At 35.5% G+C, this 18,727-nt stretch overlaps 1 protein-coding gene and 1 pseudogene across 1 annotated transcript; both read left to right on the forward strand.

The window, feature by feature from the left end:
• Positions 1–7,323: 7,323 nt before the first annotated feature.
• LOC120623047 (uncharacterized) lies at positions 7,324–7,442 on the forward strand (annotated as a pseudogene).
• An 8,539-nt stretch (positions 7,443–15,981) lies between these two features.
• On the forward strand, positions 15,982–18,475 carry LOC120618791 (ATP synthase subunit g, mitochondrial-like). The gene is given in 2 exon segments (XM_039882877.1): positions 15,982–15,991; positions 18,129–18,475. Coding segments are annotated over 2 exon segments (324 nt in total). The 3' UTR covers positions 18,443–18,475.
• Positions 18,476–18,727: the final 252 nt, after the last annotated feature.

Raw genomic sequence — 18,727 nt, forward strand, 5'->3', positions numbered from 1 at the left:
ATTCTACTTTTGTGCCCCATAGACTCGAAAATATTTATTTAGCATGTACTATGTGCCAAGTAATGTCTCAATCTTAACTTATTATTTTCACTCTCCTTAAAGAAAAACTGGATAAAACCTGGGGCCTACACCAGAGTTTCAGATTGAACTAAGGTTGGAAGCATCCATAGTATCAGGTACTATCCCAAGCATTTCCACCAATGTATTTCATTTAATCTTCACACTAATCCAATGAAATAAGAATCATTATCTCCATTTAACAGGTGAGAAAACAGGTATATAAAAATAGATGCTTCCAAGATTTTTAGACTTCAAAGACATTTCAAAAATATTTGAGGGAGTCACATAGGATTACTATTTATTTCGACAAATAGGAACATTAGAAAAATCAATGGTAATTTCAGAAAAAATAGGCTGTATTACATGGAGGAAACTTATATTACTAAGTGAAAGGAGCCAGTCTGAAAAAGCTAAATACCCTATATGCACATTCTGGAAACAGCAAAACTATGGAGACAGTAAAAAGATTAGTGGTTGCCGGGGAAGGGTGAGAAGGAAGGATGAATAGGCGGATGAATAAGAGGATTTTTAGGGCAGTGAAACTACTATATATGATACTATCAGGGTGGATATATGTCACCCTTATAGTATATACTATATAGTAGAATATACAAGACCAAGAGTGAACCCTAATGTAAACTATAAACTTTGGATGATAATGACATGTCAACGTAAGTTTATCAATTATAACAAATATATCACTCTGGTGGCGATGTTAATAATGAGGGAAGCTATGCGTGCTGGGGGCAGAGAACATATGGGAAATCTGTTGTACCTTCTTAATTTTGCTGTGAACCGAAAGCTGCTCTAAATAAGTTTTCTTTAAAAAGAAAAGATAAGCTATATTTAAATATATATGTACGTGTATATGTATACATGTTCATATATGTACGTGTATATGTATACACGTACATATATGAACATAAGCAGTTCTTTCAATGTAATAAATATAGCTTTCTGGAAAATTTATACTGTCCTTATTTTTCTCATTTTGCTGCCAATGAAAGCTTTTTCACAGGCCTCGGATTTGGGGACCACTCATTTGAGTTACCTGCTCAGGGCTCCTATATTAACTAAGTAGCTACAAGGGCTTCATGGTATTTGCATAAAAAGCCAGGTTATATCTCTCTTTTCCAGATGCCCTATGTTAGGCAAATTAAATTATGTTCCTTTCCTTAAAAGATGTGAACTACAGAGCAGCTTGGGATTTACCTTAGGGGAGCTTTAGCTCATTCAGTGGGGTTGCTTTATATTTAAAAAAGAAAAAAAATGATCATCTGTGGCCTTTTCAGAAAAAGATAACTTTTAGAATATAACAGTTTCTTCAGAGATAAAATATAATTTCTGGAGAAAACTTTATTTTGTCATGACTATATTTTGTGAAGATTATAAGTTTATTCACAGTATTATCTGAATAAGTCAGAAATTACTGGACCAGGGCTTAAAATTTTAGTTTTCAGAGTAAACACAGTAATAGTTTTCAAATTATAGACTAATGAAACTTTCCAATTTGTCAGAAACAGTAAAAATTAGTTTTATATGTATTTTCTAACATTGAAAGAAACTGGTATTTTAAAAATTATAACTAAATTTGCAAATTAAATATACCCACTATCCCCTGATACCTAAAAGTCCTTAAAGAAGTCAAATAATACTGTTTGCTAGACCTAGTCTATTGGACTCTAGGCTCATTAACATTAAAAAATATATAATTTAATATTTGGAGTGACAGGTATATTATGTAATTAATTTTTGTAATAAAATATCATTCAGTGAAGAAAGCAAGGCCAAAATCAGCAATCAAGGTGAACTATATAGAAAGATAGAAAGAAAACTATAAGCAGTGATATAATTAACATATTTAAACTTGTAATTATTTTGATAATTATATTTTTGTTCAAGTTAAGAAAAAATATTAAGTTGAATCAGATGAAATTTTAATTTTTGTAGGTCAAAAATGATCATATATCACAATTCCATATAATTCAATAACATCTCATAATCCTCAGTATATTTTAATCAGGTTTTGGAAAGCATAGTGTTCATTTTTATATAGGAAAATTAAGGGGTCCTGTGACTTGGTTTTATGCCAGATTATAGAGAGGAATCAACAATAGAACTAGGAGTATGACTTAATAAAATAACAAATATTAATTATACTAATTCAGTAGCAACCAATTGAGCACCTACCATGTACCAAGCAAAATTATGGAAGTGTGTGTATGCGGGGCAGGATGGGGGTTTTGGGGGGTGCAACGTTACACACTGTACAGAGATTTAGACATTTGAAGCTTGCCAAGCAGAATTTAACCTTGCAAAGACACAGAGAAAGATGTAAGACTGCCTCTTTTTCGTTTTTACTTCTATTATTAAAGTATTTGCTTCTGTTATCTGCCCAGCAAAGCCAGGCTTAGGCAGTAGTTTCATATGCTAATATCAACAACCAATGCACTTTTGTCAGAGACTTCAGCTGAGTGAAATGCCTCATGAACTAACATTCTGGCAAAATATTAGCTTTAATAATGAATCTGCTAATTCTTCTTCACTGCCTGTCTTCTTCAACGTTACATTCCTATTCAGGCAAATAATAAGCCCTCAATAAATAGTTGTTGAATAAATAAATTAGCTTGTGTTTGCTCCTCGATTAAAGCATAATTCCTGCCAATAAAATAAGTTCACCAAGCTTATTTATTATATATAAACTTTTAAACAAATAATGCAAGTCACCATAAAATCATCATTTCTAACATCTTCCCTATCAGATAACACCATTATCTCTGAGTTTTTCAAAAAAATTTCAATCTATGTTAACAAAATATTAGCAAATTATTGAAACCTCCTAATTTGTGTGTTAAACTTGGCATATATATCTTTTATATGATATATACTAGAAATGTAATCAGAGCTACATGCATACAAAAATTCTGTTTCCTTTTATTGCCTACAACGCAGTATTATATGGCTACTTCATAAAACTGCTGTAAGAATTAATGAATTATACAAGAAGGAAATTTTAATTATAAAAAAAGCCTATTATAAGTGAACATATGATTATAATAATTTTACATCCTTATCCAGTTATAATACACAAGGATCATTTTACTTATATCAACTTCCAAATAGTCTAATTAAAAAAATGTTTTACCCTATATTTTAGGCAAAAGAGAAAATCTAATTTTAACATATTATTAAATGATTGAAAATAAAAGCACTGTCAATTTAAGCATTTCAACTTCCACAGTTCTATAGACTGGATAATAATTTTAAATAATAGTTACATTGTTAATTGTTGAAATAATATGTAATAGTCTTTTTTTCTCCTCATTCATTAAAATCTTATATAATATTCCAATAATAATTTATCACTAAGACAGGTATTTTTCTAAGTAATGTATCACCAAACCACATTTTGTTTCTGGTGTCATCTGCTAAAATCGATCCATGTTATAAAATGACACATTGGCTAAAAACTTGATAAACTTTGGAATGAAGTTCACTGACGTGCTACTAAAAATAGACCCTTTTTAATTTTTTCAACAAACTTAATAAGAACATGGTGATAGAAATACATTAGGATAATAGAAATTCACCCTACATTAGTTTTTAATGAATCTTAGAAATTACAATTTTTTCATATTCCAAATTTTAATTAGTCTTCAAAAATAATAACTACTCTCTCTTTAGCAGTTACAACATGCACAAAACTGTACTATGTGCTTTACATGCTTTATTTCACAAAATCCTCACAACAAAGTTACGCAGTACTATACATATTAAATAGTATTCCCATTACATAGAAATGGAAACAGACTCAGAAGATTAAGAAACTTGTTGTAAATAGAAGAACCAAAATTTGAATGCCTCAGGTTATCTGAGTTCAAAGCCTATAGTCATTAACGACCATCCAATTTTAAGAAAACACAATCCTAAACACAGAGAAGTGGAGAGTCGACAAAGTTGAAATACAAAGAAAGTTTAGATATGAAAAAATAAATATTGCTAATTTTTAAAGAGAGAAAGAACTATAAACTATAGTGAGTCTCAAAGATATATTTACAAAATAAATGAGATAAATAAATTTTCATTTTAAGAAATTGATTTTTCTTGGCAATATTTTAAATATGATTAAAGAGAATAATTCTTTTCAGAGTTCTTTGATGAACATGTTTTTTATTCTAGACTAAAAATTCAAGGTCTTTTAATAATCAAGTTTTTCACACTTGTATAGTGGTTTCACTAAATAATGTACATACTTTTTTAAGTATTTGATAACAAGTTATTAAACATTCATGTGGAAATGAATTATATGTATTTGAGCTTTACACTGTCATTTCCCCTCCATGTAAAATTATTTTCAAATGATCAAAAAATTCATGACACAATTAAAAAACAACAAACAAGAGTCACATTTTATAAGGCAGCAATTATGTTCATGTGGCACCAGTATAATTGAAAGACAGAAGACATTTCATTCATTAGTAACACAGAATTTCTTCTAGTGAGTTTCCTAGAGCTCATTAGATATTCCCTGGCTGATTCTCCTAAGTAATTAGATTTTAACAGGATTTTCAACAGATCAGAGCAATCTCTGTGGGTGCCAATAGAAGAGTCTCCCTCTGGCCTTACCAGCAGAACAGAGCAGATAACATCCAGACTGGGAGTTAATAGGACAATTACTGGCCTCTTTTAAATGAGTTACATTAATGCACTTAAGCTAAATGGCTCTGCATATGATTAAATATTAACATCTGCGAAATATGAAATCATGATATGCAATCAAGTTTTGTTGTTTTAATTTCCCCAAAGAAAGATTTCAATTGTTTATATAAATGCCTTTAAATACTGTCTATTAAACATTTTTAGGGTGTACTAATAGAAAGTTGGAAACCATTCTCACTTAAGAGTCCTAAAATATACTGACTTTTAGGGTGCCATTTCTGGCTGTAATGGAGTAACTAAAAACACAGGCAAATATAAGAAATAATAGTTTTCAGACACTGGATAATAGGCAGTGCAGGACAATGATCCCTGAGAGAAATTAAATAATTGAGGTGGTCTCCCTGATTTGAGAGTACGAAGTTGAGAATATGGGGAAGCCGAAGTGGCTAGAATTCACCGGACAGAGTACCAGGGAGGAAAGGGTACCGGAGTACCAAGGAGGAAAGAGTACCAGAGTACCAGGGAGGAAAGAGCACCAGAGTACCAAAGAAAAGAGCTCTGAAGATCTTTAGAGGTCATGCTGAGTGTTGATCAGCATATGCATGTAAGGAAACTACCAAAGGGTAGAAAAAGAACCACTGGAAAGGAGCAAGTGGAACAATTTTCAGAGCTCACACAGTGCTGGGAATAGTTCATATTCCCAACAGCCAGAGTTAAAAATAAATAAACAAACAAACAAACAAACAAATAAATAAATAAAATGAAAAAGCTAATAATAAATAAGGCAACAAGTAGAGAACTCAGGAGATATTGTGTCAGTAATAGGGGTAAATTAGCCCTAGACTAAAAGTTGCTCTGGTCCTACCTAACAAGACTTAAAAGCGAATCTCAAAAAAAAATCAACCTATTTCCAAGTTACTTGAATGTCCCAGAACACAGCTCAAAAATATTGATAGGAATTAAAAAGAATCCAACACTGGGCAACATAAAATTCACAATTTCTAGCACCCAAATACACTAAGTCATGAAAGAAGTGGGAAAATATGACCCATGATGAGGTGGAAAATATCAATGAACAGAAACAGACTCAAAAATTAAACATCAGAAATTAAGAGAAAAGAACATTAAAACAGCTATTATAAATTTACTGCACAAGTTCCAGAAGACAGAGGAAAGCATGAACATGGTAAGAAGAGACATGGAAGATATAAAAATGACCTAAATCAGACTTGGATGATGAAAAAGACACTACGATGAAAAATACACTGGGTAGAATTAACAGTAGTTTGACTCTACAGACTGAAAAAAAAAAAAATAGAGCATCAGCGAGCTGTGGGACAACTTCAAGTAACCTAATATATGAATAATTGGAGTCTTAAAAGGAACAGAGAAGAAGGAAAAGATTTTTTGAAGAAATAATGGCCAAAACTTTTCCAATTTTGATGAAAATGATATACCCAAGAAACATGAAGCTGCAGCAAGGCACATCATAAATCAAATAGCCTAAAATATGCTAACTTTTAAATGAATTTTAGATACATTTTGAATGTCTCCAGCAAAAAACAAAATATATTTGATACAGACCTGATTCAAAGTCAGTCTTGTACCTGATTCCTATGATATTAGCCCATAACATTTCTAAGAATAATTTGCAACCTTATGCATAGTCGATTTTGCCTTTAAGTATGAGAGACATTTCAGAAGTTTTATAATAAATCCTATGCTTTATTTATGGATTTTATAAAGAGATGTTTCCTATTCTTATTATCATTTTAAGGTTATGTAGCCTTATACTCCAAAACATTATTATAAAATATCAAATCAGGTCCCAGCAAGTACAGAGGCAGGGGCCTGAACCAGATGAATAAAGTGCTAACAAGCACTACCTCTATCCCTTAATTGGCTTTTATTCACTTTGATAAAATAGGGTATAAGATCAGTAAGAGAATCCTCCCACTTACAGGTCCTCACAAAATCATCATGAACTTAGTGGCAAGTCAACTCTTCACAGTCCAAAGACGTGAACCCTGTGTGCATGGTGGGTCCTTACGAAGAGATGCTGACCAGCTGTAACTTTTTCTTCCATGAGAAACAAGCTAAAGGTTTAGGGTTAGATCGTAAGGAAAACTTCCTGATGTTGGAATGGATTAAAAAACAAAAACAGTAGTATTTTCTTAAAGTTTTAAATTCAGGTTCTATTCTGACTAGATGATATAGATATAATCCTAGTAAGATCTGCCATACACTTGACCTGTCTTTTCTATAAGTCTGTGAACATTTGATTGGTTGAAATAATACTTAAACTTTTTAGTCTGAGCCAGAAGTTCCACCACCTCTCAAAACAGCGAAGCTTAGAGCATGTCTATAGCCCCTCAAAGGTGATATTCAGATAACCTTTTTGTGTTGAATTTCTCCTTCCTACTTTTATTTGTTCGCCTACTAGTTTAGTCCTGTGATTCTACTATCTCGCATGGAATTTTCGAATGTCCGAACCTCAATTTATGTACTTTAATTTATTGCAGAGATCTTGGGTTGAAAGAACTTTTTAATCTAATTACTTTTTAAGGGCATTTGGGGAACTAGTTATTAAAAATAATTCTTTGAGTCTATGGCCATGCTACCCTGAACAAGCCTGATCCCATATGATTTCGGAAGCTAACCAGGGTCGGGCCTGTTTAGTACTTGGATGGGAGACCACCTAGGAAGACCAGGTGCTGTAAGCATAAAAAAAAATTTAGAAATAAGGGATTGTAAACTGACAAGGTCCTTGCAATCTGTAAGGTCAACCAAGGGGTGCCTTGCCTAAAAAATTTGTAAATAAATAAATAATAATAATAATAATAATTCTTTGAATGAATAATTTTATGAAATTTTTGGTCTAAATCTGATTTTTATATATCAAATTTGCTTAAAATAAAGTACACAAAACTAAATTGTTAATAAAATATATTTGCAGACCTCAGTGGAAGGGAATACCTTGCATTATTTACTGAATACTATTTGTGGCTACTGGAAAATGTTAGTATCACAAAGATACATAGAGATAACAAGTCAGAGTTTAGAAAATGAGTTAAATTGACCTGGCCAAATAGATTATATTGGTCATACTGAGACTCACATGAAAACTAGCATTCACAAAGACCTAGAGGAAATCAAATTGGCCTAAATAATTTATAATGGACTCTAGTTTCCCTTTCCTTACCCCTTTTTGAAATTTTTCAGGCCTATTTTACACAATGAATTTGAAATACTTTGGTAGTAAGCTTATTTATGGATTTGATTGGTCCTACTATGGATTTAAGTATGTCCTACTAAAACACAGTGTTGACACTAAGACAAGGGCAATACACATGAAAGAGGGTAAAAGATAAAACTCCCATGGCTAACTGCATGAGTGTTGAATCGCCAAAAAGCAGAACTAAAACCTATCGGTTGAAGCTGCAGAAGGACAAATTAGGCCCAATATAAGACTAAGTGTTCTAACAATCTGAGCTAAACAAAGATCAAAGATCTAGTGTCCTGTCACTCCAAGTGTGTAAATATCGACTGACAATTTGGCATGGATTTTGTAGATTTGGATTCCAGTGTTTTATAGGAGATTAGATTAGACGGCATTTAAAGATCTAATCTTTAGGTCTTAACATTCAGGAGATGAGATTCTATGATTCTAAATGCTTTGGTGGCAATCCAAGGAACTCCTTTGCTAAATTTCTCCATAGAATGACTATAATACTTGTACTTTTATTGTATTTAGGAAATATTGGGCTGGAAGAAGACCAAGAGTAGTTCTGGTTCTATCACTAATTTGTTGGATGACTTTGAACAAATCATTTAATATTTCTTGGTTTTGGTTTTTCATCTAAAAGTGTGGCCTTGTCTCAAAAGTTCACTCCACAAAGACATGGCTCAAGAGTCCATTTCACTTTACAGGCTTTGATTCTCCAAGAATGTCAGTTCATCACCTTGCTAGAAAAATGTATTCAGAAAAATGTAAGATCCCTGACATCACAACAGAAATGTTATTGATGTGGGAAATCCTACAGTCATAACTGACTTGTACCTGTTTGCCCCACTAATACCCATTCATAGTGGCCAATCACAAAAAAAGGTCCTGGACTCCTCCCTCTAGTTATCAGTGACCTTCACACACCAGCTCAAACAATCAACTTGCAGATCGTGTTACCAAACAGTTTTACATTTCTGATAAGAGTCATATTTGCCCTGCCTGAAAGAGAAAATAGATGAGCTCCATGTTCAATTTTTAAAAATTGCCATTACACTATTTTAAAATATTAATTGTATCATTTACTGCTGCTTCTTAAATAAATATTGAGACAATATTACCAAGAGACATGTTAAATGAATCACTCACTCTCAGAACAGCACAGAAAAATAACTAAAACTAATTCTTACGGCAATACATCAAAATTGACTATCTACTTGTTTTCATACACCTAACTCTAAGTTGCTAAATTCAGAAGCAATCTCTTTAAAATAAGAACACTGCTTAATGTTCTCTGTCTAGTGTCTACATTATAATATTCTTTTGTACTGCAATTAGAGATGGGCTTTTATAGATTTCTTCCCTTAACTTTTCATGCATTTAGTCCAAGAACTCTACTTCAAAAACAGAATCAAAATAAAACTGAAATCTTATTTCTTGCCAGAAGATTGGCTGATTGTGAAATCTAGTTGCTGAATGTTTGAAATCATTATGGAAACTTCAACATTTCTTGTTGTGCAATGCCCACTTCATGCTATTTTTACTTCCAAAAGCTGTTTTCTTAAGGGGATGAGACTACGATCAGACATTACTCAACTTTCCTATCTGCCATTCAAAAATAGTCAGGTAAGAAAAACGATCTAAGGATGGCTAGATGACAAGAAAAGCCTACCCTCAATAATGATTAGATATAGAAATGAATAAAAATAATAATGGCATATGCATGGTACTTTAAACATTCAATATATAAACGTCCATGATTTCATTTGATGTACTGGTACCTTATGAGGTGACATAAGGCATGAACTCCCATTCATAGCTAGGAAAAATGAGATAGCAGTCATTTGCCTGGTCAAACAATGAGCTTGTTTGGACTGAATTGTCTCTCCCTCCCCCTCCTCAATTCCTATGTTGAAGCCCTGACCCCAAATGTGAGTGCTTAGAGAAAGGGTTTATAAGGAGATAATTAAAGTTAAGTGAAGTCACAAGGGTGGGGCCCAGATATAATAGGATTAGTGTCCTTATAAGAGAAAATGCACTCTCTCTGAGTGCACACAAAGAAGAGGTCATGTGAGCACACAGCAAGATGGCAGCTGCCCACATCCAGGAAGAAAGTCCTCAGCAGAACCCAACCATGCTGGCACTCTAATCTTGGACTTCTAGCCTTCAGAACTGTGAGAAAATAAATGTTTGTTGTTTTTAAGCCACTCAGTCAACGGTATTTTCTTATGGCAGCCAAGCTGATTAAGACAGAGCTAATAATCATGAAACTTCTCCTAGAACCAGTCTCTTGATTCTTAGTTTTATGCTATACCAGCATAGTATAGTGGTCAGCATTGAAGTACTGAGTATAATCGCTTAAATTTCAAATTTCAAGCAATTTTTTCTGAACTTATAATTGTAGCTGCCTCAAAAGCTGCTGTCTCTTCATTTTCCACCTAGTAACAAAAGTATTGTTATCATAAAGATACCTCTCAGAAGGGAGAAATAAAAAGCATCATAAATGTGTAACAAATTCTGTGGATCTCTCTCTAGCAATAAATGTTTGAACTGATTCCTTTGTTTAAAATTTCCACATGTTATTGGGCAATGATTTTTATTTCTTATGCTTCATGTTTCTTTCTATGAAGAGAGCTAAGGCATCTCCCTATTCCTTACTCATTGGGACCTAACTGGTAAATTTTGTAAAGAATAACTAGGCAATGCTCCAATAACTAATGCTCCAATTAGCTCAACTCTTCTCTCTCTTGAGATGAGCCTGTCCACAGAAAGCACAGGATTTTTGTTCTTCCATATTACAAATCTTACCTAGGCAGTCCTTGCATATAGAAAGCCCAGGAGCTGGTCTGTAAGTGTACCAAACATCAGAATTTGTTAGAAAGCCCATTTAGCTCCCACACTAAGACAGCTTAGCCTATATCAGTAATAAAGGTGGTATTTTGGCTTCAGTATTTACTTTTTTTTTTTTAATTTCTCAAATTATTCAGAAAAAGGAAAAGCAGGATATTATTTAATGCAGTCCTTTCAGAGGCCACAAGCTTAACAGCAGGATAAACCTTTGTATTCAATTATCACTATTTGAGAGGCCAGGAGAAAGCATGAACCTTAATGGAGGTAGAATTATCCTTGCAATGACTGCAGTAAATGTTTGTTGAAGGGGAAAAAAATGGAAAGAGAAGACATACCGTATATACCCAGTTTTAATGGAAAGCCTATTTCTGCCATATACATTAGAGAAATTGTTCAAGAACAGTTCATCCATGTGAAAATATTAGCACTGTAATTCTGCCAAGGTCAGTAAGACCTAGTGATTTGCTGAGATATCACCTTCATTTCACCAGGTAAATAAAAGCTCCTTTTTCAGTATGTCCTATCCAAGAAGGCACTCCATAGCAACAGTTAAATTATGAATACAGCACATATGTTCCATACCATATCATTTACAGCACAATTTAGCATAGACATAATGCTTTGTAACAAACTACAATACCATTCACAAAATGCATTTAAATAGCATAATTTAGTTCATTAAATTCAGTCATTTACAGTAAATCAAAATCATCATAGGAATTGAAGAGAGTACACAGTTGTTTGTTTGAATAGTTAAGCTAGGTAAGTCAATTTCTTTTTGAAGGTCAAGGACAGAGTTGTTTCCATTTTCTGTTATAAAAAAGATACAGCTTGTGACAAAAGATAATTTAATATCACCCTTAAAATGATCCACCCTCTTTTTTTCCTCCCCTTTCTCTCTCCTGGTTGCATATCATATCACTGCCACTCCTGAAATAGACCCAACTCCCCCAAAACATTTTACATTCTAGTTGACTACCATGTGTCTATGGACTTTATGAAATTTCAAATGTACAATTTCTTCAAATTTTTTTATCAAAATAAAAAAAAATCGGGCCTGAAAAAAGTTCAAACACTAGATCACAGTACATATAATCATCTGTTTATGTCTATTTTTCATCTCCTATTGTAAGCCCCTTGTGGGTAGGAGTCTAATCAAACATATTTAGATTGCTACAACCTACATTAGTGTTCGTTGATTATAAATTCCTTGAAAGCAAGGATTGGTTCCTTTATTTATTTATTTTTATTATTCATAGGCCCTACCATAATGCTTCACACATACTCAGTAAAATATCTGTTGATTTAAAAACCTTGTCAGAGAGGCTTACCTTGGGGTATACTTTATAAACAGGCAAATTCAGTGTATTTCTTATTGTCTTAGTAAACCAATGCCTAGAAAACAAAAATGAAGTAAGAAAAGAAAAGAGAGATTTCAGGATTTAAAACAAATTATTTGACCTGATATCATTGTTTTACTGTCGTGTACTTTGCACAGAACTGTACTCCAGGTGGACAAAACCATGTCTTCAACCTACACAAGTCTTCCTCTTAGCCTTCGCCTGAAATGCTTTCACCACAGACTTAGCAATAATCAACAGCACAAGGATTTAAGCTCTAGTAAAGCTGCTTTAACGCAACCTAGCCAGCATTTGTATGCTCAGCATTCATCCAGACATTTGGTAGCTTTATGTATGCCTTGCATTAAGCCCTGTGTTAACTGCTGAGGATATAGATTCAAGTAAGACCTAAACTCTGTCCTCAAGCTGCTTAGAATCTACCGGAGCACACCATCAACAATGCAGTGTCTGGGGTAAATGCAAAGTGCTCAAAGAGCACATTATCTTAATAATAAAATACCAATTCCCTATATTCAGCACTACCTACCCCATTAGAAGAACTGATTTTCATTCTCGGCACATTTTGTGAGGGCCAATGACACATTGGAGGAAGGCTACAGGAGAGCTGCCAGGTGGAAGGGTTGCCTTCTCACATTTCCTCCCCTCAGGTTATCTTTTTCCTTCCTTAAAGAAGAAGGAGAGTGGAAGGAATGTTGGAAGATTAAGGGGAAATTTTTTTTAACTGGGAGTAACTGTTCTTGAAAGTATCTGAGTATTGCTGCTTTGAGGAACAGTTCTACAGAGCTCAAGCAAGACTGCATTAAAGACCTCTGTGACCTGGCTTCAGTCTTGTTTCTCTTTGTAACAGAGACTGCTAATTTCCTCCAATATCCATTTCCCACCTCTTCTATTAGTAATACAGATTTTAGCTAGAAACAAGTCCACCTAGAAAGAAGATTATGTTTCCCAGTTTCCCCTGAAGTTAGATGTGACCGTGTAACTAAATTCAATAGGATGCAAGTAGAAATGTCAGGTGGCAACTTCTGGGAACCTTAAGAAACAAAGGATCATCTTCCTGACTGGGACATGAATGTCATGACTGAAGTTCCACCCTGAACCATAAGACAAGGGCCACACCCTAGGGAAGGCAAAGCAGAAAGCTAGAAGGAACTGGGTCTCTGAGGACTTTGTGGAACAGGAGCCACCATACCAGTCTTGGATTGCCTACCTCTAGATTTTTAGCTGAAAAGGAAATTATTTTCTATCTTATTTCAGCCACTATTTGGAGACCCTGTTATTTGCAACTTCCCTTTCCCCCAGATCCTCCCCTAGTGGCCTGAAATGAACCAGGCACTGTGCTAAGTCTCCAAATACATCGTCATTTAATCCTCACAGATACCCTGTTAGGTAGCTACTACGATGAGCTCCATTTTACAGATGAAGAAACTGAGACTTAGAAAGATTAATTTACTTGCTAACAAGAAACAAAGCCAGTTTTTTAAGCCCAGGTAGTTTGTCCCGTGTCTATGCTATTAATCTCTATGCTAAATTACCTGCCTTGGACTGAGCTAGTTTCCCCGTTTTTACTCACATCATTCCCTTGGCACCGAAAATGACTTTCTGTCTTTCTGTTGTCTTTTCCTATCTAGATGCCACCTTCTGAATAAAGGCCCTGGTGCAGAGTAGAAATGAGTCCACTGTACCTTGCATATGCCTCTATTACGTCACTTCGCATATCCTGCTTTGCAATCTCAGTTGTGTCATATGCCAGTTTTCCTCAATGTATATTAAGTTCCTTGAGGACAAGAAACATGTTTTGTTGTCCTTGTGTTTCCCATAGTAAAATTCAATAAATGTTATTTCATTTGCTACCAAAAAAAAAAATTCAATAAATATCGTTTCATTTGCTACAAAAAAAAAAAAGTCAATGAAAGATAGAAGTTTTTGACGACCTTGTAAATGGAAGACACTGTCCAATAGGACTTTCTACAATGATGGAAACATTCAATATCTGAGCTAATACAGTAGACACCAGGCACTTGTGGCTATGGAGCACTTGAAATATGTTTAGTACAACTAAGGAAATGAAATCTTTATTTCATTTAATTTTAATTAATTTAAACAGCCACAGGCAGATAATAGCAACGATATTGGATGCTACAGCTCTGAAGTCTCTATGTTGAAGTTTTAGAAAACAGTTCCAGCATGCTTTGTATAAAATAGATGCTCAATAAATGTAGTACTTTGAATTGGATTGAGGTGAATATCAACCTTAGTAGACATAATTTATGTAGATTAAAAAAAAACAGACTGAGAAAGAGAGAAACTTCAAGAAATTCAGGGACAACATGGAAAAAGATGAAACAACAACAACCAAAAAAAAAAAAAAACAAAACACAACACCAAAATCAGCATTTGCAGCAGAAGAGAACCCTCAATTAATTTTGTCCTTGCTCAAGCAGCGTCAGGAAGAGGTATGTCAAGATGGGCAATTATATGACGTAGAAACCGAGTTTTTAAAAGGCTGAGCTAACAACCATTTACAAAAACCTCCAGAGCACACTGAGGTTTCTCACACTGTCTTTAAAGAAACTGTCTATAAAAAGTTGGGATGGGTCTCACTAGGCTGTAAAGAATAAGTCCAGATCACTCAATTTAAAAACCATTCATCATAAATTCCATTTTTTTTATTCAGTGGGGAAATGACAGAAATTCGCTCCTGGTTACAGCAAATCAGAGCAAAAATTCTTCCAGTTAAACTATCAGGCCAAAATCTCAATTTTAGGCCCCTTTGGAATGTTTCACTCTTGTTTTTACCCCACAGAGATGGAGCACTAAGGAATGCAGTTAGGGACCCATGCTGTTAAATGAGCTCCTCTCAGCCTGGTCACTCTGGATGTGACCTTTCACCAGGTTCCTGGCATACGGCAGTGTATCATCTCCTGGGGCAAAGCCAGAATGTAGATGAAAAGCCACATGCGGAGGATGACGCAAGGGAAACAATCATGACTCTCATACTGAGAGCCAGAAAGAAATCCGAGGTCTTACAGTTCCTAAGCCTGGGTCTCACTAGGCTGGGCATTTTATTCAGCATAATACCTCCCTCAACATTTTATTTTTCAGGATTCCCAGCCACCGAAGAGTAAGCATACTAGCAAACATGTTTGGGTGTACCTCTCTGCATTATCCAGGAAGGAGTCCATATGGCACTGTCCTGGGTTCCCATAATAACTTAAAGGGAAACTTTCATGATGTTCAGAGCCCTGAATGTCCTACAGAGGAAGGAGGAGGATGTCCTCAAATTCCTTGCAGCAGGAACCCACTTAGGTGACACCAATCTTGACTTTCAAATGGAACAATACATTTCCTTTCCACAAAAGGGAAAGTGATGGCATCTAGAGCATAAACCTGAAGGGGACCTAGGAGAAGCTTCTCCTGGTGGCTTGTGCCACTGTTACCATTGAAAACCTGGCTGATGTCAGTGTCATATCCTCCAGTAATATTGGCCAGGGAGCTGTGCTGAAGTTTGCTGCTGCCACTGGAGCCACTCCTATTGCGGGACACTTCACTCCCAGAACCTGCACTAACCAGATCCAGACAGCCTCTGGGAGCCCCATCTTCTAGTGGTTACTGATCCCAGTACTGACCACACAGGCGTCTTCTCTTAACCTGCCTACCAGCACCCTGTGTAACACAGACTCTCCTCGGAGCTCACTCAGTGAGTTTGATGTGGTAGATCCTGGTCCGGGAAGTTCTGCGTATGCATGGTACCGTCCCTTGTGAACACCCATGGGAAGTCATGCCTGAGCTCTGCTTCTACAAGGATCCTTGGTCACTGATGAAAGGGCTATGATCAAGGGTGAGTGGACTGCTCCAGGTCCCAAGTTTACTGCTACTCAACCTGAGGTCGCGGACTGGCCTGAAGATGTGCAGGTGCCCTCAATGCTTGTTGAGTAGTTCCTTACTGAGAGCTGGAGCACTCAGCCTGCCACTGGAACCTGGTCTGCAGCTCCCACTGCTCAGGCCACTGAATGGGTAGGAGTAACACTGAGCGGTCTTAAGTTGTTCTCCCATAGAAAACAGAAATAGGACAGATGAAAAATAAATATCAATTTCTTAAAAAACAAAAAAAAACAAAAAAAAACTTTGGCTGTAAAGTGTTTGTACCATTCAACTCAAGAGCCCATTCAATTCAACAAATATTTTTTTTTAGTTGCTACTATGTGATGGCAGCACTAAGAGCTGAGAGCACAAAGAGGAATACAATGACACATATAGCAAATACTGGGATGTTCTGAACAATGTCTTATGGAGAACAAATATTTTAAAACTCACTGCCATGCTTTACATATGCTATTTCAGTTAAGCCTAAAGAGTCTCTATGAAATTGGTATTATATTTCTTGTTTTTCAACTGAAAAGGTTAAAACTCGAAGTGGCACGAATAAAACACAAACTTGGCTCCAGGGTATAAGCAGATCAGACTCTACAGATTAAAACAAGAAACAGGCTGAGATGGAGGAATAGGGGCCAAAGAAAACACATTTTCTGACAATGGTCATTTTAAAAATTCCTGATTTAGGGCAAACATTCCTATGCACTTGTGAATGTACAGAATGTACAGGAATTTTTGTTTTGTAAAACAAGGGAGTCTTTGGGGAAAAGCAGAAAGATGCCTGGGTAGAAAAATCAAGATTCTGTGGATAGGCAATCAGAGCCCACAAAGCAAAGTGACTGCTTTTTGTCTAATAAAATAAATATCCATGAGACCTCAGGTGAGTCATTTAATTTCTCCTCAGTTTCTCTGTCATTTGCAGTATCTCTTCAAAGAAGGCAGTTGTTGTAGACTTAGGGTTCCCCAAATTGTATTTAGCAAAATTCTTGGGGGTAGGGTGGGGGAAGTTCCACTGGTACCTGTGTTTGGAAAACCTTGCATTCTCTACCCACCATCTTGGAGAGTCAAGGCACACATGGAAAGGGCAGTTTTTCTTTTTGAGCACCCAGCATCTATTCATCTTATTTCCAGCAACTTCCTCTGTATTCATTTGGGAACTCACCTTTCTTCTCTCTCAGTCCATGTAGATCCAGTGGGGTTGACTCCCACCCACCTCCCCTGCCCCCAGTACTAAGCATGGCACATGATACAGGAAGCAAAAGTAGGATACCCTCCCAGATGATGGTGGTTGATTGGGGGGAAAAGAAAGCATACGACCTAAAGTCAGAGTGAAGCTCAGGACTTTTGCTGAGAATTCTGGGATAAAGTTGCTTATTCTTTTCCACTGGATTCATATTTGGGAAGAATGTAGCCCTAGAAGCTACTGGCAGCCTTTCTGTCTAAAAGGAGAGCTTGTCCAAGAATAAAGCCACACAATGGAAGGCAGAGTCAAAGAACAGAGCTATGACAAGTTCTAATGATATCATTTTAGGCTTTGAAACTTAAAAAATTCTGATATTAATATTCTGCAGAAGGGGTATAATAAAAAACACTTTAGGAAACACTAGCCTAGGTGATGACTGGCATTCTTTCCTGATCTTGAGTTCCATGACCCTCAGACAAAAGTATCTTCAACACTAACTGACACCCTGAAAGGTGAAACACAGAGGTTAATTTAGACAACTGTGAAAGCACATTAAACAGCTATATAGACCAAACCAGTGTCCTATATATTTCTCACCAAAGGAGCGAATTCAGAGTGAACTGAAGATATTTACTCCACCCTGAATGGTGGGCTTTATTTAGGGATAAAAGTTGAAGTAAAGAATCCAAGTATCTTCTTTCTAACATCTCTAGATTTTTGTCTTTTTTAAAAAATCATGCTTCAAAAATATTTTATTCTAAATGATATTAAGTGTATCAGTCAGTGTCCAATAAGGTTATAATCTTACTCTACTAAGCAAAATTTTTCCTAAAAAAAAAATGTTCTTTAAAAATAGAACTACCACTTCCTAGGGGTAACATTCAATCAGCTGTCTGAGGCCAAGGACTTTCCGTCCTAGAACTATGGCAGTTTGTCCGTAACCTCGAGGAGAAGCCCCGAGAGCTGATAAACGTTGCTATGACTTACTAGAAGACTCTATAGGACACATTTTGACACTATGCCAAGGTTGAGCTGGTTCCTCCAACTCCTGCTGAGATCCTTACAGCTATTCAGAGCTTGAAAAAAATAGTCAATAGCACACAAACTGGTAGCTTCAAACAGCTCACAGTTAAGGAAGCTCTGCTGAATGGTTTGGTGGCCACCGAGGTGTGGATGTGGTTCTATGTTGGCAAGATCATAGGGAAGCATGGCATCATTGGCTATAATGTTTGAAGGTTTATCTTTAACATCTGTTTCTTTTTGGTTTATTATCTGCATGTTCTTGAACCATGTGTGATCAAACTGGTATTTGAATAAAATAAGATATGTCACACACACACACACAAAAATAGAACTACCTTATGACCCAGCAATTCCACTTCTGGATATTTATCCAAAGAAAACTAGAATACTAATTTGAAAAGATATATGCACCCTTATGCAGTGATATTTACAAGAGCCAAAATATAAAAGAAACCTAAGTGTCCATCAATAGATGATTGGATAAAGAAGAGGTGG

Source organism: Pteropus medius, unplaced genomic scaffold (assembly GCF_902729225.1).
Source record: "Pteropus medius unplaced genomic scaffold, Ma_sr-lr_union100, whole genome shotgun sequence".
Taxonomy (NCBI): Eukaryota; Metazoa; Chordata; class Mammalia; order Chiroptera; family Pteropodidae; genus Pteropus; species Pteropus medius.